This window comes from Artemia franciscana, chromosome 11 (assembly GCF_032884065.1).
Source record: "Artemia franciscana chromosome 11, ASM3288406v1, whole genome shotgun sequence".
NCBI classification, from domain to species: domain Eukaryota; kingdom Metazoa; phylum Arthropoda; class Branchiopoda; order Anostraca; family Artemiidae; genus Artemia; species Artemia franciscana.
The window spans coordinates 34,160,782-34,185,573 of NC_088873.1; the positions used below are offsets into that span (position 1 = coordinate 34,160,782).

General features: G+C 34.8%; 1 protein-coding gene across 3 annotated transcripts in view; it reads right to left on the reverse strand.

The window, feature by feature from the left end:
* The window catches only part of LOC136033125 (uncharacterized), a 118,207-nt gene that overhangs the window by 81,683 nt on the left and 11,732 nt on the right, over window positions 1-24,792 (reverse strand). For all 3 annotated transcript variants that reach the window (XM_065713754.1, XM_065713755.1, XM_065713756.1), the window contains one exon: window positions 14,733-14,896. In XM_065713754.1, coding sequence (XP_065569826.1) covers window positions 14,733-14,896 — 164 coding nt within the window. The remainder of the gene's footprint in view (window positions 1-14,732; window positions 14,897-24,792) is intronic.

Sequence of the window (24,792 nt, forward strand, 5' to 3'; positions counted from 1 at the left end):
ATCATGCGTTGCATGTATACAGAGAAAAATACATGAGTTGAATAAGGGAAAAATTAAAGATAATTTAATTGACGGGCTACAAATAAAATAATAAATAGTTAAATATATAGTTAAATAGCTAAATATGTAAATATTAAAAATAATAAATAAATAATAGGAGCTTGAAACCTCTACAGTAGGGTTCTCGGAAACGCTGAATTTGATGGTGGGATTTTTATCAAGATTTTATGGTTTTTAGGGGGGTTCCCCTTATCGAAAATCAGGCAAATTTTCTCAGGCTCGTAACCTTTGAAGTGTAAGATTAAACTTGATAAAATTACATACTTGAATGAGCATAAAAATACAATTCTTTTGATGTATCTACTGGTATCAAAACTCCGTCATTTAGAGTTTCGGATACTATTGAACCGGGTCGCTCATTGCTCACAGTGCGCCAGAACGCAGTGTCTGATATGAAACATTCAGAGACTTCATCTAAATTTTTCCGTGGGTGGTGGGTATATAGCCAAGTCTTTTCCTAGACGAGGGGGGACTTGATGTTTGGCAAGCCAACACAGATCTACGCTTACTCAGCTTATGACTTAGCAATCAAATGCACAATTATATGCCTCTGATTTGAACTTTCTACTCTATAATGGATAAACTTGTAATTCATGTTGATTGTTGTTTTGATATCGTGGCAATGCGTTATCTTGCAGTAATTGATGGAACCTTTCATAATATATTGACCTATTGCATTGGCAACTGTTTCCGTATCAACCCCATTGAAGCCACGGTCCCCTCTTTGTTCGCAGATTCAGAGAAAATAGAAGTCACACTTTAGTGCTTAGGTAACCTCAGGGGCTAAAGTCATTTGCCAAGTTCTTCATTGTGGGGAAAATATCAAACAATAATTCTATCGGAAGATATTTCTAGTCCCAAAAGGGCATGCTTGCGTTCTCTTTCTCTCAGTCTCTGTCCATCAGTCTCTCTCTTCCTCACTCTCCGCTCCCCTCTCTCTCTCTCTCTTACTTCTCCTCTTTCTTTTTCTCGCTTTTTCAGTTACCTTCTCTCTGAAAAAGACATTTTCGATTTTAAAAGACCCTTTATAATCTTTTTCAAATTACCTTTTTAGAAAATTTGAAGACCTTTTTGTGCAACAAAAGAATAATAAGTAGAATAAATTACAGCCGTTAAGTAAACTTGATAGATCTTTACTATGTAATAACTTGGAAACGATCCCATATGTCTCAATTTTAAAGAGCAATAACTCTTCATTCCATTCAGGCAGTTGGACTTCAAATAAGTTGGCACGCAACTTATATATTGCAGGAGTAAGTTAGTAGATAGCTTCTATATACTGATTAAATAAGAAAAGTTTTTTAACTGAAAATAATAGACAACATTAAAACTTAAAACGAAAAAAATTACTACGTATATTAAGGGGTTACCCTCTCCTTGTTACCAAGCTGTTAACACTATTTTTTTTAACTTTTAAAAAAGCTTATTCTAACTATTTTAACTAAACAGCACACTTTGTTTCGCCAGTCATTCTTAAATTATTGGAACAAAAATTCAAACTTCAGTGGAAAGAGCAGGGTACTGAGGAGAGGACAACCGTCCTCACATACGTAATAACTCCTATACGTATTAAGTTTTAATATTGTGGTTTTAGTTTTAATGGTGGGATTTTCATTAAGATCACTTGATGTTTTAGGAGTGTTTCTCCCTTTGAAAATTTTTTTAAATTTTCTCAGGCTCGTAACTTTTGATGGGTACTGTTAAACTTCATGAATGATGTATATTTGAATAAGCATCAAAATTTGTTTCGTTTAATGTATTCTTTGTTATCAAGACGGTTTTTTTAGTATTTCGGTTACTATTGAACCGCATCGCTCCTTACTTACTGTTTTTTACCACTAACTGTTTGACATACATGCACACAGTGACAACTTATATCTGAAATTCAGTCTTCTTGACCCTGCAAAGACTCTCCTACGAAATTATTGACGGTAGGTAATGTAGGATTAGAAATCATTGGAGTGGGAAATAAAAGCTAAACGGAGCTAAACTTGTTTCTAGAACAAACAATTTAGAAATTTTTATTCTTTCAATAAGAAATTAAATTTAGATTTTTTTTAAGTTGTTTCGTTGCATTTTTCTGAAAAAAAATTAATTTGTTAGGAATCCATTATTTTTCGTCAAGTCTTATATATTTTTCTATTCATTTCTAAAAAAAACATTTTTTTTTCATCTTTCACGCGATATCGTAGTTTTCCGCTACATAATTGGTATGTGTCCCCATCTTTAGAAAATACCCATGTAAAGGAAAATTGTTGAATTTTATGTATTATTAAATAAAAAACAAAATTTTTTAACTGAAAGTAAGAAGCGAGATTAAAACTTAAAACGAACAGAAATTATTTTGTATACTGTCCCCTCCTAAACACCTCGCTCTTTATGCTAAAGTTTTGATTGTTTTAAAAAACAGATTTGTGAGGAGTCAAACTTTAGAAGTCAAAATGAGGTAGGTTTACGAAAACAATAGCTTTGGAAATGCTCATTTATTAAGAAATACTACACTTTGATGGGCTTCCATATCCCTCTACACGTGTAAAATAGTTTAAGGCCAATTTTTGACTCTCCAAACATAACTTTAATCAAAGGAAGATATTTTAAATAATTCTGTTTTTACCGATGGAAAAAAGACTTCTACTGTCGAACTCAAACCCAAACGATAAGATCAGAAGTCTGATGCTCTTTATTCATTTTGTTCAAACTGTTTATTTAATTCTGCCGACTGGCATACATACTTCTTTAAGCTTTTCACCTATAAAGACAATTTTTTTTTCTTATGCTGACCGATGGTCTGCCTGATTTTCTGCTTTCGGCCGGGATTGCAGTGCGTGGTTGGGATAATTTTCTGTCATCAGAAAAATTGCCATATTTTTATTTTTATTTTTGTCATTTCGAAAAGTTGCATCGCTTCTTTCAATCCTCGGTCAAATCATTATTGTTTTTTCTTGTCGTTGCAAAAGTGTCTTTTCTTTTCCTTTCTTTTGTATCAGTCATCTTTGGTATCACTGGTCTACTGTGGAACTCAAACCGCAACCCTTACAGCATTAGAAGCCTGATGCTCTTCATTCATTTTGTTCAAATTGCTGATTTAATTCTGTCGACTGGCAGAAAAGTTGAAAGTCTATATAATTCCACCGATCCGCAGAAAGTATTTTGGGGTAAGGAATCCCTAAGGGCATAACGAATTTGTATCACAATACCTTCTGCATTCACTTACACGTTTTGACGCATAAACAGAACAAAAGAAATTGTAAATTTCTACTGCGAACTACTGGCGAAGCTTGTCGGACATAAGGCATAGGTTACAACGATTTGCGCATGTTCCTTTCTGAAAATGGAAGGAAAAAGATATTTACCCGCAGTTAAAATTTTTAGCCATCAGCATACAAAAAAATCTTATATAATACTTTAAGCTTTTACCTATAAAGAAATATATTCTTAATATTTTGCTTTTTGCCGACTGAAAAAAAACCGTCTTACGTCAATGCGATTCCGTAACTGTGATATTAGAAGTTTGATGGTTGGTCTCCTTACCTCGTCCGGCTAACTACTAGGTTTCACATCTTTTTTTTCGAACAGTTCATGGTAACGAACTGCAATTAAGGAGCGACCACGCTCAATAGTAAAGTTAAGTTTAGTGATTCATAAATTTGCCTTAAACTATTTTACGCGTGTAGAGGGATATGGAAGTCTATCAAAGGGTAGTACTTTTTCAGAAATAAGCATTTCCAAAGCTATTGTTTTCATCAACCTACCCTATTTTGTCCAAAGGCTGGGATCGATTTAAAGCTTTCAGGGACAGTTTTGTCGAATAGGAGAGCATAATTTTTATACCGTCCTCATAAAAGAGCATGCACAAAAACTGTGTGTCTGTTTTCCAACAAATTTCAACCGTTGTTTACATGTTTTCCGTTACAACCGTTATGTTGTTTTCCGAGAAAATTCAACCGTTGTTTACATGTTTTCCGTTACAACCGTTATGTTGTTTTCCGACAAGTTCAACCGTTGTTTACATGTTTTCCGTTACAACCATTATGTTGTTTTCCGACAAATTCAACCGTTGTTTACATGTTTTCTGTTACAACGGTTATGTCGTTTTCCGACAAATTCAACCGTTGTTTACATGTTTTTCGTTACAACCGTTATGTTGTTTTCCAACAAATTCAACCGTTGTTTACATGTTTTTCGTTACAACCGTTATGTTGTTTTCCGAGAAAATTCAACCGTTGCTTACATTTTTCCGTTACAACCGTTATGTTGTTTTCCGACTTATTTCAACCGTAGTTTACACTAAAGTTTTAAAACTCTTCTATTTATGCTTCAAAACGTCAAAAATAAATGCAGATTTTCTGTTCAGATTTTCAAACCTTCTGCAGTATTCTGATCAGAGGCACAATGCACGAAGGGGTTATTCTGAGCAAACTATTTTCCGTCAATTGGCAAACAATTATAGGAAACAATATGAAAAAAATAATTTAAATTGATAAAAGAAGATGAAAATACTGAAATGAAAGACCTAAGGTCAATCTTGTCGTTGACTGTCTTTATTGAACAAATTTTTCTCCTTTTCACAATTCTTACCAATAGTATATACGATAATTTACAGGAAACTGAAACGATAATTTACTGAAAACTTTAATGGAAAATGATGGCAAATATTTCATGAAGAGAAAAGAGTAAAGAAGAATAACTTTTAAGATAAAGAGACCCCACGTCATAAGGAGAAGAGGTAACTTATATTAAAGAAGAACTAGATTATACTGTTTTCATTGTGTTAATTTGAATAAAAACCACATTCATGAATCTTATAAATTAATATGAAAGTGAAATTAATGAGGGGCTTTTGCCTATCTTGGCAAGTAGTTAGGCTAGGTGGATGAAACTTTCAGGAATGGATCCAAGGTCCGTATAATATCCCCAAAAGGTATTTTGAAGTTCCTACCTCCACCTCTTCACCTCTCAAAAGGACACTGACCTTTTGCAATCTGTAGAATACCTAAAATAAGAGACAATTCACGATGAATAAACTAGCAGAGATCGGTATCAGTAGTTGCAATGATGGCATAGCTTAAATATTATTGATGTTTTTTGTTGTTTTCTCTTTTGCAGAGAATCAGACTCAATCTAGACAGTTTGCTTTATTGTTGTCGCCTTGTAAATAATATATTTCAATGGACAAAATTATGGGGAGAAAATGATTGTTAGTTCCTCACTTAAGAAGAAATTATTTCCTCACTTAAGACTATCAAGGGCGTAACTAGGAGGAGAGTAGGCGGTTAAGTGATTACGGATTCCCCTTAAATTTCCAAATAGATACGTTTCGCTTGGAAGAACTGCTGAACTAGGATTAATTAAGTATCTTTTCTGCTGCTCAGTACATAGGCGTAACCAGGGGACGAGGAACTAAATTTACAACTCGGATGGACACATGTAAATGCATAAAACAGATTCGGTGTTCATTCCCCTTTTCCGCGTGAACCACGTTTTTTAGTTGCGATGAAAAAAAAAAATAATTTAGAGCTGTCTAGTCGACTGTAGCTTAGTCAAATCAGTTATAACCACACCGTTCTCTGACTTCTAAAAGTATAAATTAATAATATTATGTAAATAAATTAATTATATTTAGACATCGTTCAATATGTTAGATAATATTTTGAAAAAATTAAAGTTAGAAATCTTTTTTCCCGTTGACATTTTATTTACCACACTATTTTTTACAAGTTAAGTGAAAGTGACTGAATATGCTACGATTAGCTAAGATTATGCTATAAATATGCTACAATTAGTAATCAACTAATAGACATTTAATTTTTTTGTTCGTAATTATTTTTGTTCCTAATTTAAAGGCCTGGTTCCCCAAGAAATAAAACAATTGGTTGCAAGGCCTTCGTATTTCCAGTTATACTCTATGTATTAAGTGTAAAACCTTGTATTAGGTTCAACCGTTAAAAAGAATTCCAGAGGATGTCAAAGTTGTGTTTAGATTATTCAATAGTTTAAATTTCGTCAAAAAAATCAATATATTTAAAAATCCAGCAAAACATTGAACTTCAAACTTATATTACTGAAAACAGTTCTTATCTATAAGCTGACTTTTTATTTGTCATTAAAATGCATAAAAAAAGTTATCATACTAACAAAGATCTAATAAAATATAAATTGACAGATATCCGAGGGGACTGGAGGAGGGGTCCCTAGGCTTCGCTTGCACTCATAAAAGTGTAAATGACGTTCTGGTCTTTACAGGGCATAGCGGGCGTTAGCCTTACTCTTGTTTGTGCTAATTTCTGTTTAATTAAGATTAACTTCATCATCTATTTTAATTTCTGATTTTTTTGGGGGAGGTTACTTATATTTGAATCAGGATTTGACTGTATTCCTGTCTTAGATTTTTTTTTTTTTTTCTTACAAAAAGAGAGAGATAATAATTGGGCTCTTTACATTTCTGTTAAAAACTTCCTTTATAGAGACATTTTTAAATTGATTAATAATAAGAATATCTCTATAAAAAACAAAATCGATTTTTTAAACAATTCACAGTAACGAGCAGTAAGTAAGGAGAAACTCGGCCTAATAGTAGCCGATATTCTTAAAAAATCGAGTTTTGATGAATTGAGTTTCCATGCTTTTTTCAAATATATAAAATTGAAATTCATTTATAAATTTGAACGTTTTCTATCAAAAACTACAAGCCTAAGAGAATTTGCCTGATTTTCGAAGAAGAGGAGAAACATCCCCAAAAAGCAAAGCGACATTTATGATAACTACACCATCAGATTCAACACACCAGAGGACCAAATTATACAGTTTTTTAAGCTTCCATCAATATAATAGCAAAGTTTTGTGTTTTTTTTGCCATAAGAATGCGTGTTGGTTTATTTGTATTTGTTTTTCCTAGGAGTAATTGGATCGAAAAAATGGTCCTATAAGATTGAAAGGAGGCTCATTCAAACGGATAGTAAAAGTTCTAGTTCCCGTTTTCGGTGATTAATTAATAAATCGTTTTCCACAAAATAGGTTTCTCAACAAAATTAAAGAGCTCCAAAAGAAAATTAAGTCAAATAATCTTCCAAGCGTGTAACTACCACAAATCATCATAAATAAACAAATGAAACCCGAAACAAACAAAAAATACAATAAATAAATGAATCAGACTCAAAACGAGGAAAAATAACTTGAATAGGGATGACACCCCTATGCCTCCTGAAGACAAGATTTAATAGATTTAACCTAGTTTGTGCTTTCCCTAAAAGAAAATACATATTAAATATATGACATTTTTTAACTTCAATAAATCCAAAATTATTAAGACTTTTAGGAAAAAAATCAGTATACTAGCTGTTGGGGGCGCTTCGTGCCCCCCAAGCCCCTCCCCGCGCGCGTAGGTCGTTACGCGCCATATTAGTTACGCGTCATTGTAGTTGTGTCCCTGTATCCCACCTGTGATATATATATATATATATATATATATATATATATATATATATATATATATATATATATATATATATATATATATATATATATATATATATATATATATATATATATATATATATATATATATATATATATATATATATATATATATATATATATATATATATATATATCTTCTATATATATAAAAATAAGTTGTCTGTCTGTGGATGGATGGATGGATGTGTGGATGGATGTGTCAGGTGACGTCACCTGAAAAAACTGGATTAGGTGACGTCAAAACTGAAAAAACTAAAAAAAGGCAAAAACTACAAAAAAAACTAAAAACTAATAAAAAAAATAAAAAAGCTAAAAAACTAAAAAAACTATAAAGGTAAAAACCAATAAAAAACTAAAAAAAAAACTGAAAAAACTAAAAAAAGGCAAAAACTACAAAAAAAAAACTAAAAACTAATAAAAAAAGTAAAAAAGCTAAAAAACTAAAAAAACTAAAAAAACTAAAAAAAGGTAAAAAACTAAAAAAAATAAAAAATAAAAAAAAACTAAAAAAAAGGAAAAAACTGAAAAATAAGCTAAAATAAAGGTAAAAACCAATAAAAAACTAAAAAAAAAAGGAAAAAACTAATAAATGACGACACTCAAAGAGAAAGCGACCAGGACAAAAAACTAAAAAAAAAGGCAAAAACTACAAAAAAACTAAAAACTAATAAAAAAAATAAAAAAGCTAAAAAACTAAAAAAACTAAAAAAAGGTAAAAAACTAAAAAAACTAAAAACTAAAAAAAAAATAAAAAAGGTAAAAACTAAAAGAACTAAAAAAGAAAAAAATAAATGACGACACTCAAAGAGAAAGCGACCAGGACAAAAGGAATGTTCGATTAGCAATCAACAAAGCACCGGGACACAGGGAGTATAAATGACGACCAGGACAAAAGTAAAAAAAAAAATTAACAAAACTAAAAAGAAGGTAAAAACTACAAAAAAAACTAAAAAGAAAAAAAAACTAAAAACTAATAAAAAAACTAAAAAATCTAAAAATCTAAATAAACTAAAAAAGAAAAAAAAAGGAAAAAAATAAAGGAGAAAAACAAAACTAAAAAACGAATGTATATACAGACCGGTACACCGGGATACAAATGACGACCGGGACACAGGGAATATAAATAACGACCGGGACACAGGGACACAACTACAACGGGGACACCGGGGGAAACAGGGGGATATAAATGACGACCGGGACAAAAAAACTAAAAAGAAATAAAAACTAAAAACTAATAAAAAAAACTAAAAAATCTAAAAATCTAAATAAGCTAAAAAAGAAAAAAAAAGGAAAAAAATAAAGGAGAAAAACAAAACTAAAAAACGAATGTATATACAGACCGGGACACCGGGATACAAATGATGACCGGGACCCGGGACACAGGGAATATAAATGACGACCGGGACACAGGGACACAACTACAACGGGGACACCGGGGGAAACAGGGGGATAACCTGACAATCTATTTATATGCAAAGACAATGGGACAGCAAAGAATGTTGTATATTCGCAAGTTTTACGTAGTTAAAACCATATATATATATATATATCTATATTCACAGGTGGGACATAGGGACACAACTACAATGGCGCGTAACTATTATGGCGCGTAACGACTTACGCGCGCGGGGGGGCTTGGGGGGGGGCGCGAAGCGCCCCCACCAACTAGGTGTTGGGGTGGCGCGAAGCGCCACCCCAACAGCTAGTATATATATATATATATATATATATATATATATATATATATATTTAACTACGTAAAACTTGCGAATATACAACATTCTTGGCTGTCCCATTGTCTGTGCATATAAATAGATTGTCAGGTTTACCGACTCTTGAACATGCAACATATAATTGTCCATGGGAAAAACAATCTGTATTCAGATCTATACCTCATTATTCTAATGATTACCCTTGAGCTTTGTTGATGGTGATTGCTAATCGAACATTCCCTGTGTCCCCGTCGTCATTTATATATCCCCCTGTGCCCCCCGGCGTCCCCGTTGTTGTTGTTTCCCTGTGTCCCGGTCGTCATTTGTGTCCCGGTGTCCCAGTCTGTAATTTCTCTTTGATTGTCGCGGTCGTCATTTATATTCCCTGTGTCCCGGTGTCCGGTCGTCATTTTTGTCCCGGTCGTCATTTGTGTCCCGGTGTCCCGGTCTGTAATTTCTCTTTGAGTGTCCTGGTCGTGATTTATATTCCCTGTGTCCCGGTCGTCATTTGTGTCCCGGTGCTTTGTTGATGGTGATTGCTAATCGAACATTCCTTGTGTCCCGGTCGCTTTCTCTTTGAGTGTCCCGGTCGTCATTTATATTCCCTACTAGCTGTTGGGGTGGCGCTTCGTACCACCCCAATACCTAGTTGGAGGGGGCGCTTCGTGCCCCCCCAAGCCCCCCCGCGCGCGTAAGTCGTTACGCGCCATATTAGTTACGAGCCATTGTAGTTGTGTCCCTGTGTCCCACCTGTGAATATATATATATATATATATATATATATATATATATATATATATATATATATATATATATATATATATATATATATATATGTGTGTGTTTTTAACCACGTAAAACTTGTGAATATACAACATTCTTGGCTGTCCCATTGTCAGTGCATATAAATAGATTGTCAGGTTTACCGACTCTTGAACATGCAACATATAATTAACCATGGGAAAAACAATCTGTATTCAGATATATACCTCATTATTCTAATGATTGCCCTTGAGCTTTGTTGATGGTGATTGCTAATCGAACATTTCCCGGTGTCCCAGTCTGTAATTCCTCTTTGAGTGTCGCGGTCGTCATTTATATTCCCTGTGTCCCGGTCGTCATTTGTGTCCCGGTCGTCATTTGCTGTTGCCAGTGTAGGTTCTTCAGTCATTTTACAATTAAAAATTTTTCCGTCCAAGATCTTTTTACAATTAAAAATTTGTCTTTGAAGGATTTTCTTAAATACCTTTAATGACGTCATCGTCATAACAAACATGACGACAACTAACTTCATGACGACATGATGACGTGACGTCACTCGACAGACCCACAGACAACTTATTTTTTTATATATAGACTAGCGGTTGGGATTTCGCTTCGCACCACCCCAACACCTAGTTGGTGGGGGCGCTTGGCGCCCCCCAAGCCCTCCCGCGAGCGTAAGTCGTTACGCGCCATATTAGTTACGCGCCATTGTAGTTGTGTCCCTGTGTTCCACCTGCGAATATAGATAAAAGAGAAAAGATTTCTCTTTTCGTTATAGATATATATATGTTTTTATCTACGTAAAACTTGCGAATATACAATATTCTTCGATATCCCATTGTCTGTGCATATAAATAGATTGTCAGGTTTACCGACTCTTGAACATGCAACAAAAAATTGTCCATGGGAAAAACAATCTGTATTCAGATCTATACCTTATTATTCTAATGATTGCCCTTGAGCTTTGTTGATGGTGATTGCTAATCGAAAATTCCCTTTGTCCCGGTCGGCATTTATATTCCCAGTATCCCGGTCGTCATTTGTGTCCCAGTGTCCCAGTCTGTAATTTCTCTTTGAGCGTCCCGTTCGTCATTTATATTCCCTGTGTCCCGGTCGTCATTTGTGTCCCGGTGTCCCGGTCTGTAATTTATCTTTGAGTGTCCCGGTCGTCATTTATATCTCCCAGTCGTTATTTGTGTCCCAGTGTCCCAGTCTGTAATTTCTCTTTGAGTGTCCCGGTCGTCATTTATATTCCCTGTGTCCCGGCTTTTAGTTTTCTTTTTCTCCTTTATTTTTCAGTTTTTTTCCTTTTTTTAGTTTTTTTTTCTTTTTCGGTTTTTAGTTTTTTCATCTTTTTTTGTTTTTTTTTAGTTTTTTAGCTTTTTATTTTTTTTAGTATTTCATTTTTTGTTTTTTTTTGTAGTTTTTACGTTTTTTAGTTTTTTTTCTTCTTTTGTATTAATGCTAAAGTCAAGGTTCAAACCTGGAGCCTCACGGACCTAGAACCTGAAACATAACGCTTTACCAACTCAGCTACTTCGGCTTGAATACATTCGTTTTGAGCAGCTTCCTCGGGTGTTGCCATTGTAGGTTCTTCAGTCATTTTACAATTAGAAATTTCTCTTTCAACGATCTTCTTACAATCAAAAATTTGTCTTTGAACGATATTCTTAAATACCTGTGTCCTGGTCGTCATTTATATTCCCTGTATCCCGGTCGTCATTTGTGTCCCGGTATCCCAGTCTGTAATTTCTCTTTGAGTGTCTCGGTCGTCATTTATATTCCCTCTGTCCCGGTCGTCATTTGTGTCCCGGTCTGTAATTTCTCTTTGAGTGTTTTTTCTTTTTAGTTTTTTACCTTTTTTCTTTTTTCAGTTTTCTTTCTCTTCTTTATTTTTCAGCGTCACTATGAAATACATATCGCCGAACCTTTGTTTTTTTTAACTAAAATCTGGTAGGCATTGATGACCTTATCCAATTCAAAATCCCAAACCCAATCATCATCGCCATCATTTTCAGTTTTGATGTTTTGACTCTCGCTGTCCAGGTGGATTTTCATCTAGCTGCGCGGTTTTGCGTTCTCTAGCCACAAGCCTGTTTTCTTGCTGTGCTTGTGATTCCTCGGCACGCTTTCTTTTCTTACTTTCTCTATCAGCCGCAAGTTTTTTGGCATAGACTCTTTGAGCAGCTTCCTTGGCTGTTGCCATTGTAGGTTCCTCAGTCATTTTACAATTAAACATTTTTCCGTCCACGATCTTCTTACAATTAAAAATTTGTCTTTGAACGATTTTCTTAAATACTTTTAATGACGTCATCGTCATACCAAACATGACGACAACTAACTTCATGACGACATGATGACATGACGACACTCGACAGACCAACAGACAAACAACTTATTTTTATATATATATAGATAGATAGATGTCCCGGTGTCCCGGTCGTCATTTTTGTCCCGATGTCCCGGTCTGTAATTTCGTCAGTCGACAAACATCACGTCAGTCGACACACAAACATGACGTCACTCGACAGACACACAGACAACTTATTTCTGATTGTTTGGAGAAATGATGGGCCTGGGAGGGATAGTTACTCTCTAATCATTTTTTGGCCCTTAGTTAGGGCACTAGAACATTGTATTTCCAATCGAATGAGCTCTTTGCAAAGTGTCTACAACGACTCCTTCAATTCAAAGTGCCTTAGTCGGAAACAAAAATAATGCATTGTGCCCAAATCGCTCTTTACTTAGACACCACTATTGCGGTGCCTGTGTTATGAAGCCCATCTTTCTGCCCGTTGTTTTCGCTGGAAACACTTTTTTATTATTCTATTGAAATATTTCAAAAACATTTTAAAAATATTAAAACTATACCCTAGATTTTGAAAAATATGATTTACCCCATGCCCCTCTCCTTGTACCTCAAACTCCCCTCTCAGCTTTAGTTACAATGTGAACAAATTTGAACAGTTTCGACAAGTTAAATGAAAATAAGTTCCTTATTCATTTGAAATACGAGGGGCTATTCTCTTGGTAGCTTGCCAAATACAAAAGAATTTCTCAAACATAAAATGTTCATAAATTCGTTTCAGTAGTATTCTGTTTCTTATCAAAGTTTTCAAAATATATTATTCCTTACAATAAAGATTTTGTGAATGATAAGAATCTTAAATTTAATAGATTTAATTTTCCACATTCATATTGAGTTTTAAGTAGGAATTTTGCGTTTACCTGAATTTTCTTAAAATAAAAATTCTTATAATTTGGGAATTCTGTAAAACTTCGAAAAATTTGAATATTCAATAAATTGTAAACAATTTTAGTAGAGCTCTAGAATTGAGGTGTGATTGTAAGTTCGGCCTCTCTTTAAATAGAGCTTTGACAATTCGCTTCATTGAAATCGATACCATCAGCCAGTGTTGTCATATAGGTGTGCTTTCTGCCAAACTGGCACACTCTGATGGTGGCTGGCGGGAAATTTTTGAGTTATTCCACCAGACGCAAATCTTGTACCACTGCTAATGTCCCATTGCTGGGCAGAATCAGTTGAGATCAAAACTGCAGTTGTCACTGCTTCAGAGACAATGCCTTGCGATAGACGGGTTTACAATAAGCGCAGTAAATCTTAAAGTTTTGCTCAAACTTAAACAAATTCAGATTGATTTAAGTCTCAGTAACATTATTGAAAATGACTTTCGGGATGCCATGAATCCCCATAGTCCCTGCAGAAAGGAGTGTAAGTTATGCAATTTGCCTATTGATCACGCATATCATATAAAAAATTTTCAAGGGGAATATTCTACGGAGAGGGGGGATTTCCCTCGGGAAGAATTTTCTGTGGGGAGGAAAATTTCAGGGGGAGTTTCCAGGGGGAAATTTTATGCAGGGAGGAGGGGTAGGGAGGGAATTTCCTGACATGATTTGGAAAAAGGTAAGAAAATGACAACCTGAATGCACATAGTGTTTTTTTTTATTTAGTTCAACATTCCATGAAGGCTTCACCTTACTACCCTTATGCTTTTTGGACACCCAGGATGAAACATGATCCCCATTTCCAATAGCAAATACTATCAGCAAAAAATGAGTAAACTATGTAAATTATATCCCTTATCCTGAAGGTTGTGTGGAGTCATATCCTCCCTACAACCACAGTCTTTGGGCCTTTCAACTATGTTGAATAGAGTGACTATCTAAAAATTTTGATCAGATGTCTTTTGAGAGAGGGCAGCAAAATGAGACCTAGCGGGTGGGCTGCCTACCTTCCAATTACTTTTGACTCTCAAAAAGGCTCTAGACATTTTAATTTTCTATCAAAAGAGCCTTCTCTGAACTTTCCCACTTCGTTTTTTACTTAAACAGCGCAATTGCGCTACCTACGATAAATTTCCTGTACCAAAGAAGGTCCTAAAACATTTTAATTTTCTATCAAAAGAGCCCTCTCCGAACTTTCCCACTTCGTTCTTTACTTAAGCAGCGCTATTGCGCTACCTACGATAAATTTCCTGTACCAAAGAAGGTCCTAAAAAAAATTAATTATTGCAAAAAAAAAAAACAATTGTCTAAGAGCATAAAAATTCTAGTTTTGTCACAGAAAACACAAAAGGAAAAAGAGTATCATTTCCTAAAAGGGGAAATAAATTAGACAGCTGAAGAGAATCTATTTCTAAGACGTTTCCTCAGAGGACTGCTAATGACAACTTTGTTATATTTAATCAAACTTACGTAGCATCGTTCCCTGAGAAAAGATAAAGCGAAGAAAATATCTCCAGGGGATGAGGCAAGGGAGACATGTCTCAGCTGGGGCTGCATTAGCGGATGAAGGGCGAATCGGTTGAGTATCCTATACTGCGTAATTGCCCTCAAAAGTTCTTCTAGCACATGTGATGCTGGAAACAAAGGAAAATAAAAGTAAATAGTAATTATTTACTGTTTATCTATCAATAAAATATAAAAATTAAAACCAAGATAGACGTAAAGCAAAATAAATAAAACTAAACAGCAAATAAAAAATGAAGAAACAAAACCCATAAATAGCGATAGTAATGTCACAGCTGCGGCTACCTTAGTGGATGAAGGGTGAATCGGTTGAGTATCCTGTTCCCCGTAATTGCCCTCAAAAGTTTTTCTAGCACGATGCTAGAAATAAAGGAAAACAAAAGTAAATAGTTATTATTTACAGCATATTCATCAATAAAACAAAAAATGAAACTAAATAAAACGTAAAGAAAAATAAATAAAACTAAGAAGTGAATAAAAAAAAGAAGAAACTCAACACATGAATAACTATAGTAAAAGATTCCAATCAAAGAAAGACATAAGAAAGGCTGGAAAAAGACATAGAGGTATTTTTAAATTTTAAAGCGTCAAAACACTGAGATCCCAGATGTTAGTATTCAGCAACATATTTCCCTGTCAAAGTGTAATTTAGAATGTTGCATTTTGTCCAGTGTCGTTTAGGATACGTGAATATGCAAATACACGAATATGCAAAAAAAGAATAAGGTAATACTGGTTTGAAAAGCATAGAATTTCTGCACAATGTTACAAAGTTGCAACCAGACTACGTAACAGACAAGACTATGAAAGTGTTTTTTCGTTATTTTTGGAAGAACACATTAATTTTTTTAAGGGGATGGGTCTATAAGTTTAGGATTTATATGCAAATACAAAGTTACAATTGTCCAGAAAATGCAGATTGCTAAGTGATGGAAACTATAACAACAGGCTTATTGGATATATTAGTTTCCAAGAACTCCACAATCTGATGAAAGTCAATAGCTTAACTTTATTTTTAATTTTTGTATTCTGCTCAAATTAATTTAAAGAAAAAAAGGTCACAAATGCTAGGTAGACAATTAGGAATTACAGCCCAGCTGATAGATTGGCATAAATCAGAATGACAATTCTGCTTTAATAATAACCCATTGTCTGCTTATACTGTAACTGCTTATACTACTGCTTATACTTATACTGTTAATTACGTTCCATGGGAAAGAATACGATGCAAAAATTTCTCCAGGAGATAAAAGGAACGGAACATGCATCAGCTGGGGCTGTAGTTAACAGATGAAGGGAAGATCAATCAAACATCGTGTGATGTAATCGCCACTATATAATAGTATATGACGCCATTTCTTTTATCATCATCAATAATTTCAACATTTTTCTAAAATGAAATGCTTCACTTTATAGAATATTAAGAAAACAAACTTCATTTATTGTGAAAAAAATAACACTTTATAAAGTTATCAGAACAAAAATTATGTATTTGATTATTTTATTTTTTAGTATAAATTGATTTAGCTTTTTGTTCATATTGACTCAATTTACTAGTTATTCTCTCGCGGTTCATGAAATAAGACATTTTGTGTGTTCTTGGTTGTATGTAAGTTTAACTTGATACATGTTTATAGCTCTAATTCTTAAAGTGATTCTCTATAAACTTTCATTTGAATTTATTGATACTATTTTGTTACTTTTTTGTTGTTGTCCTTGTTTAGTAGCATACCCTCGCAAGCTTGACTTGTGAGCTTAGAATGCTGATTGATTTTGCATTAAAATACCGCATTGGTTTGTCATACTGGGTTTAAATACCGCATTTGAAAATATTTTTCCTGGGTTCTAAATATACCGAACTATCGTGTATAAAAAAAAATCATGTTGCATTAGCATCATGTTGCAACAGGAGCTTCGCCCTCTTTTCTTTACTTTCATTTCTTTTTCTTCTGCAGTTGATTTCAGTATTTTAGCGAGAAAGATGTTACACTCAAACCTCCACGGATTTTATGGGCAACAGCGAACTCTGGCAGGATTCAAGAATATCCTGTTGCATTTTGCAAAGCTGTTAATAATTCTTGCCTGTAATGAAAAAGCAGGATTTTCACATGTCCTTGAGCCAGAATCTACAGTGTCAGAGATGAAGTGTTTCCTAGTATATATTAGAGACGACTGTCTTAAGAAGTCTACTTACTTTGAGCATTGTTTTTGTTTTGGAGTGGAAAGCTTTGTTGAAGAAGGCGAGTTAGGTGGCAGCAATTTCAAATTGAAGCTAGATTAAAATTGAAAGCTTTATAACATTTGCAATGACTTCCTTGTCCCATGGCCCAAAATTTCTTTGAATTTTGAATAGAAAATGTACAGCTCATAAAAGAAACAGGTACATTTATGATATAGCCCCAACAACTCAATTTTTTCATCGTTTAGCGCATTGTAGAACTGGCTTTCATCGTTAGTTTTTTTCAGCTTAGCATGAGACAAGACAAAGAGAAGTGACAGAATAGGAGGGGACAGTGTAAAGTTAGAAAGCAATTCTTACTTCATAGTATGCAGAACCATTGTACCTAACATATTAGGCATGTATAGCCGCTTTACTTTACTCTCCCCCCCCCCTCCTAGTGTGCAAACACATAGCCCAAGTTTGTTTCTAAAGTATATTTTTATCATATTTAAGCATGTTTTATTAGGATTCAGCGTCAGAGAAACTGTTTTTACTTAGATCATATGAGATTGGGGCTACATCATACGCATACCAAATAAAATTTTCCCACGGCTTCAAAAGTGCTGCCATCTAATTCTGATTTCTGATTATTTTGGGTTTGTGATTTCATTTTTTGTATTTAGAACCGATGTAAAAGAGAAATTTCAGATATGCCTCTCCAACCTTGTAGTTTTCTCATTGCTAAAGAAATTGGAGGCTCCTTTTCATCTAATTTTAGTGGTGATACAAGAAAGTTGGCCTACGGCAAGATTATCAGCTTATAAACTAAAAGAGATACAAACTAACTTCAATTTTAATAAATTATGAATGATCAAAATTATATTGCACCAAGTCTCTCAGTGTGACTCGCCCCTTCTGCTCATATATATGGAATATAGGGTGGGTTCTCCGTAAATAAACAAAGGAGATATTGATGAAAATCTTCAAAAAGGACACACAATTATGTGTGATAATTGGAGAGGTATCAACCTTCTGCCAGTACCATGTAAACTATTGGCTTCTGTTATATTGTACTGGATTCACTAGATAAACATCTGCGAGAAGAACAGCATGGTTTTAGAGTCAGCAGATTGTGCTCTGATTTGAAATTTGCACTGAAAACAATTGCTGAGGAGCCAAAAGAAGGAAAAACAATCTATTTCTTCTGTTTATTGTCTTTGCAAAGGCGTTTAATTCTATTACCCGAGAATTTTTTGTAGAATCCTCAAGTATTATGTGGTGCCGGAAAAACTAGTGAGCATGATTGTTTTCCTATACGAAGAAACTGAGTGCTGCATTAAGTTTGAGAATGGCACAACTAGATTTTTTTTAAGATCATGTCTGGTGCTCTTCAGGGATGTGCTCTTTCCCTATTTCTTTTTTATAGCTATAATGGACAACATATCAAGACGAAACTCTGGAAATGGCGTAAAAGTAAACAATAAGCAGCTCTTTGATTTAGATATTGTGGATGGAGTAGTCTTGTTAGAAGATTCTAAACATGGATTGAAGCAGCTACTTGAATCTATTGTAGATAATACAGAAAGAGTCGGGCTAAGCATAAAGGTTGAAAAACCTAAGAGCATGTCCATCAGAAGCTCACTGCTTGTTCATCTCAAGAACATAAATCAAGAACAGGTAGAGTTTTCAAATAACTGGAAAGCTGGATCAATTATGATGGTGAAATAATGACCGACATTAACCATAGAATTATTGAGTCAGCTGGAGCTTTTAGTAGACTAAAGCCCATTTGGAGGAGTAGCAAATATTCTTTGCGACTAAAGATACGTCTCTTCAAAAAATATGTGCTCTATACTCCTTTACACCAGTGAGAGCTAGAAAATGAATCAACAGCTCGAAAAAAGAATTCTTGCATTCAAAAATATATGCCTAAGAAGAGTTTTGAATATAAGCTGGCAGCAGTGAGTCAGTAGCTCTGAACTTTGTAACAGAACCGGCTAGTCCCTCATTACTGTTATTATAAGAAGTAAGAAGTAGATATGTTCAGGACATTTACTCCGCATATAAGAAGACCGCCTTTCTCGGAGAGCCTACGACTGGAAACCTGGTGACAGAAAAAGATGAGGTCGTCAAAAAAAAACATTTTGTGGTGAACTTTTTACCAGGATTAGAGGATGACTGAGACCTCGTTATCAGCTGAATGGGAAGATGTCAGCACTGCTGTATCGCTTTGGGACAAGTAGAGAGGCTTCGTCGATACACTATGTACCACTAATGGCTCCGGAGAAAATAAGGTCTAGGGTAAGGTTGTTTTAGGTATAAAATGTTTGTTTTTTAGATTTCGAGGAGCTGACAAAAAGAAAATTGATATTGAATGTCTCAAAAAAATAAGATCTATGACCTTTGCAGTGGACCCATGACCTTTACAAAAACCCCTTCTCTCACTCCTCAGGGCCAAACCCTTTGTAAAATGGTAGAAATGTTACACCTTTTCAACCAAAATTACGTGGAAATTTTTTCCTGTACAACCAGAGAACAGAAGTGAGGCCGTAATCCTTCTAACATATCCCATCCTCCCACCTATACCTTTTTAGCAAAAAAAATTGGCATATTGCACCTTGTTTAAGAAAAATATATGCAAAAAGTTTCAGTCTTTACGATTTAAGATATAAAATCGGTACACTCCTTCTCTTCTCGCCAACTTTCAATGAAAAGGTAGATATCAAACTTACGTTTGATATCTACGTAAGTTCTAGATCGTTTGAAGAGGGATCGAACATATTTTCAATCTGTATTGACAGAGCCACGATATCGTCCCTTAGGCTCTTGAAATACGAAATTTTTAGCATAACGACAACGAAGTTGAATCTCACTTGAACCGATCTCGTTTCTTAATCCCCCAAGACATCTATTTTTACCATATATTCAATCCCTGAGCCGCTCAGGGCTGAAAAATTTATTTTTCTCGCGGGGTCTGTTGTAAGAAGAAAAAGGTAGGATGCAAATTAAATCACATTGTTTGTGACAATTTTTAAAAGTATTTCAAGACTATCTGCTATTTTGGAAACAGTGACGCAAAAACAATTTTTGACAGAAGTTTTGAAGAAGTAACTGATATTTCATTTCCTTTGGTAATCAAAAGGTCATCTATATTTTATCATTACCTATATTTCCTCATTACCTATATTTACCTATATTTTAACTATAATTTTTTATATATATTTTATATATTTCATCTATATATCATCTATATATTCATCTATATTATTAGATCATCTATATATTTTCTATATATTTCTATTGTATTAAATATATATTATATAATATATTTTTAAATAGATAATATTATTATATTATATATTATATATAGATATTCTATATTATACATTATATTATATAATATAGATATTATATATTAATTAGATATTATATCATTATGTTATACAACATATGTATATATCAATATATATACATATATATATATATATATACTAGCTGTTGGGGTGGCGCTTCGCGCCACCCCAACACCTAGTTGGTGGGGCGCTTCGCGCCCCCCAAGCACCCCCGCGCGCGTAAGTCGTTACGCGCCATATTAGTTACGCGCCATTGTAGTTGTGTCCCTGTGTCCCACCTGTGAATATAGATAGATTTATATATGTGTTTCAAACTACGTAAAAATTGCGAATATACAACATTCTTGGCTTTCCCACTATTGGGAGCTCTCCGTTTCCAATTGCCAGCAATTGATCTGAAAATGTTTGACCAGAGTCATCGTTTTGCAATCGGACACGCATATTTGTAGTTAATTTTAATATTTTTACGTGTGCCCATAAATTAGAATTTTTCAGGCAAGCATTCATTTCGTCTCCAGGAGTTAAACTACGTAAAAATTGCGAATATACAACATTCTTGGCTTTCCCATTGTCTATGCATATACAAAGCCGTATGTACTAATAATGACGTCATATGCAAACGCTCTTTTTACAAACAAACAAACATGCATACACACAACTCGTTTTTATATAGATAGATAGATAGATGGATACAATACAAATTAACTGCGTAAAACTTGCGAATATACAACATTCTTCGCTGTCCAATTGTCGCTGCATATAAATAGATTGTCAGGTTTACCGACCCTCGAACATGCAACGTACAATTGTCCATGGGGAAAACAATCAGTATTAAGATCTATACCACATTTTTCTAATGATTGACCTTGAGCTTTGTTAATGGTGATTGCAAATGCTAATCGAGTTGGGAATTGCAATCTTTTAAATTGAAAAGGCAGATCCGTTGGAATCATGGGAATGCGAGGAATAAGAACAGCCTCACCCTCAAAAGGCCCTGTCAAGATTGTGGCCTCTATTAGGTTTTCCATTTTTTTTTTTACGGCAAGTCGCGTACGGCAAGTCACGTTTGTGGTATTACCGTCATTTATAACTGCATCTCGCAAATGAATGTATTGTTCAGAGCAGAGCTTGGTCTGATTCAGGCGGATATATAGCAAACGTTCTGATTCAATTTTAGCATACATATCAACGACGAATTGGTGAAACAATTCACGGCATTTTAAAATATAATTTTCTTCATCCTGCCGATTCATTAGTCTATAGGAATAATAATGCATTGCACTGCATTTCTTATTCATTTCTTTGTTAGTGGCTGGATTCATCAATTTAATATTAAAGTGATAGCCGTCGGCTCCATCCCAAAAAATGATAGGATATTGTAGGGCATCGTAGCATCGATGAGTTTCAGCAATTCTTAACAACTGAGCGTTTCGCTTATGAAGAATAATATCTCGAGGTAAAAACTGATCACCGACCATAACGATTGCCACTTCGTCGATAGTTGGAGCATTGTATCTACGCACATGTTGGCCAGGAGGCGTTTTGTCAGCGGAAATAACAATTTTATGCGTGTCAGTAGGCATCAAATCGATGGCTGTTTTGAACAGACGCACTAAATTATTATTTTCGTGGAAAAGATGTTGCAATTGGGAAACGATTGTCCTTTCAACGTTGGGAGAAATTTCGCAACGTGCATTCAATTCAGAATTTCTATCACTGATGAAGTACAATTGTAAAAATTTATGATTCTCGCCTGAGAATGGTAGAAGGGACCCTGCTCTATGATAAATTTGCCCTTTTACTTTGAAAGTAGACATAAATTGATCTGGATTTTCGATTTGGGCTCCAAACGACGTCATTTGGAAACATGAGTTGTATTTTCTGATTTTTGACAAAAAACGCTTAGATTCTGACGTAGTTCCAGTAAGGAAAGTCTTCAATGGCTCTGGTGGTGCAGCCAATAGAGGAAGTTTAACTTTTCCTGAGGCGCAACACATTCCCATTGTTTCACCATTGAATTGTTTCACCAAGGCCTTGCAATAGGGACAAATTTTAGACATTGTCCCGATTTGAACACATCTACTCAAGCTATAATCATCGACTGGGTTGTACCTGAATGCCAGGCGATAACTTTCAGGTTGCTCTGATTCCTCGGCACGCTTTCTTTTCTTACTTTCTCTATCAGCAGCAAGCCTGATTTCTTGCTGTTCTTGTGATTCCTCGGCACGCTTTCTTTTCTTACTTTCTCTATCAGCAGCAAGCCTGATTTCTTGCTGTTCTTGTAATTCCTCGGCACGCCTTCTTTTTTCACTTTCTCTTTTAGCAGCAAGTCTGCTTCCGCGTTGCTCTGGTAGTTCCTCGACACGCTTTCTGTTCTTTCTTTCTCTATCAGCCTCAAGCCTGTTTCGTTGCTGTTCTTTTGATTCCTCGGCACGCTTTCTGTTCTTTCTTTCTCTATCAGCCTCAAGCCTGTTTCCTTGCTGTTCTTTTGATTCCTCGGCACGCCTTCTTTTTTCACTTTTTCTTTTAGCAGCAAGTCTGCTTTCGCGTTGCTCTGGTAGTTCCTCGGCACGCTTTCTTTTCTGACTTTCTCTATCAGCAGCAAGTTTTTTGGCATAGACTCTTTGAGCATCTTCATCGGCTTTTGCCATGGTAAGCTCATCAGTCATTGTAAACTTAAACATTAATAGATTTCTACGTGAACATATGTCTTAAATATCTTGAATGACGTCACCGTCAAAGCAAAAATGACGACAACTAATTTTATGACGTCAGTCAACACAGAAACATGATGTCACCTGATCCACAGACAGACACACAGACAGACAACTTATTTTTATATATATAGATAGATATATATATATATATATATATATATATATATATATATATATATATATATATATATATATATATATATATATATATATATATATATATATATATATATATATATTCTATATTACATTATAATATAGATATTATTATCTGGCTGCAGCTGTTACTAGCTCCATTCTAAACGTTGAAATAAAAGTAATTGATAAAAAGCCTTTAGCAGTTATCCGTGAAATACCCCATAACTATTCAAGAGCTGATTTAGAGGCCTCAGTAGAGGGACTTATTAGTGCTAAAATCAAATCGGTGATTCTCGCACTTTTCGCCTCAAGTTTATCGACAAAGCCGCTCTCAACGCGGTACTGGATTCGGGAATCCTTATTGGGTGCAAATTTTTCGCGCTAAGCCCTTTCAATCCATTCCGCGTCGTTGCTTTCGCTGTCAAAGCAGTGATCACCTGATTAGAGCTTGCCCCCGCTCACCAGCACATCCCAAGTGTTCCAGATGTTCTGGCCCTCATGTGAATTCCAAGGAAAACCCTTGCCAAGCCTCTCCAAAATGTGCAAATTGCACTATGGAACACGTAAGTTTTAGTCTGAAATGCAAAGTTCTCCGATCGGCTCTCCACAATGCTAATAAATGAATAATCAAACTCCGTTTAGCTTTGTGTCCCTTAATATTAATGGTACAAAAGACAAGGATCTACTGATTAGTGAGCTGCTTGAAAATGATATTGCGTTTTTACAGGAGCACCTTCTCTCTAAATTGAATGTTGATAGCCTAAAGCATTTTCGGACTCATTATACCTTCTTGAGAGCCACCCAGAAAACCCGTGGTAGACCATCAGGAGGTCTGTCCATCTATTTCAGACATAAGACTCAGCCGATATTATTGCAAAGTGACGCTAACATCTTAGCGATAAAATGTGGTGATAGCGCAATTATAAACATTTATTTCCCCTGTAATAAAAAGACTGTGCAGCCATTGTATAGTTTTACACAAGCAAGTAATCGCCTACGAACAATATTTAGCGACTTTCAAAACAAAATACCAAATGGGTTCTCGCCGGCGACATGAACACTGACTTATTATCTAATTCTGACCAATCTGAAATCTTTCTCGATTCACTACCCGGAGGTATTCTATCTTGCTGATAAAGATCTTCTATTTACTTATATTCACAATCTTGGTGGTCTTACTTCCTATCTTGATCATGTAATTGTGTCAGATTCAACTCTTCTTTCATCAATAGTTCATGTGGACGACTCTAAAATCGACGACGATCATTTACCAATCCCGTGCCAACTATCTTGCTCCATGGCAAGCTCTGTGCAACGTAACTCTCCCAAGTGGTTCTCTAAGTTAAATTGGGAAAATACCAATGTTCCACTTTATGTATTTACATTGTCCCAGTTATTATCATCTATTAAAGTGCCTTTCCACTTATTGCAAAATTCTGTATGTACAACTTCAACTCGGATAGATATTAACTCGTATTATCTGCAAATAGTGTTCTGTCTAAAGTCTGCCGCTAAAAAAGCTGTCCCCTCCGAGTGAGTGCGAACGGGTACTCGCAATCCCTTTTGGAAAGTTGATCCTAAAGTGAAGTTGGCTAAACAAAAAGCTAAATTCTGGCTCCGTATGTGGATACCCTGTG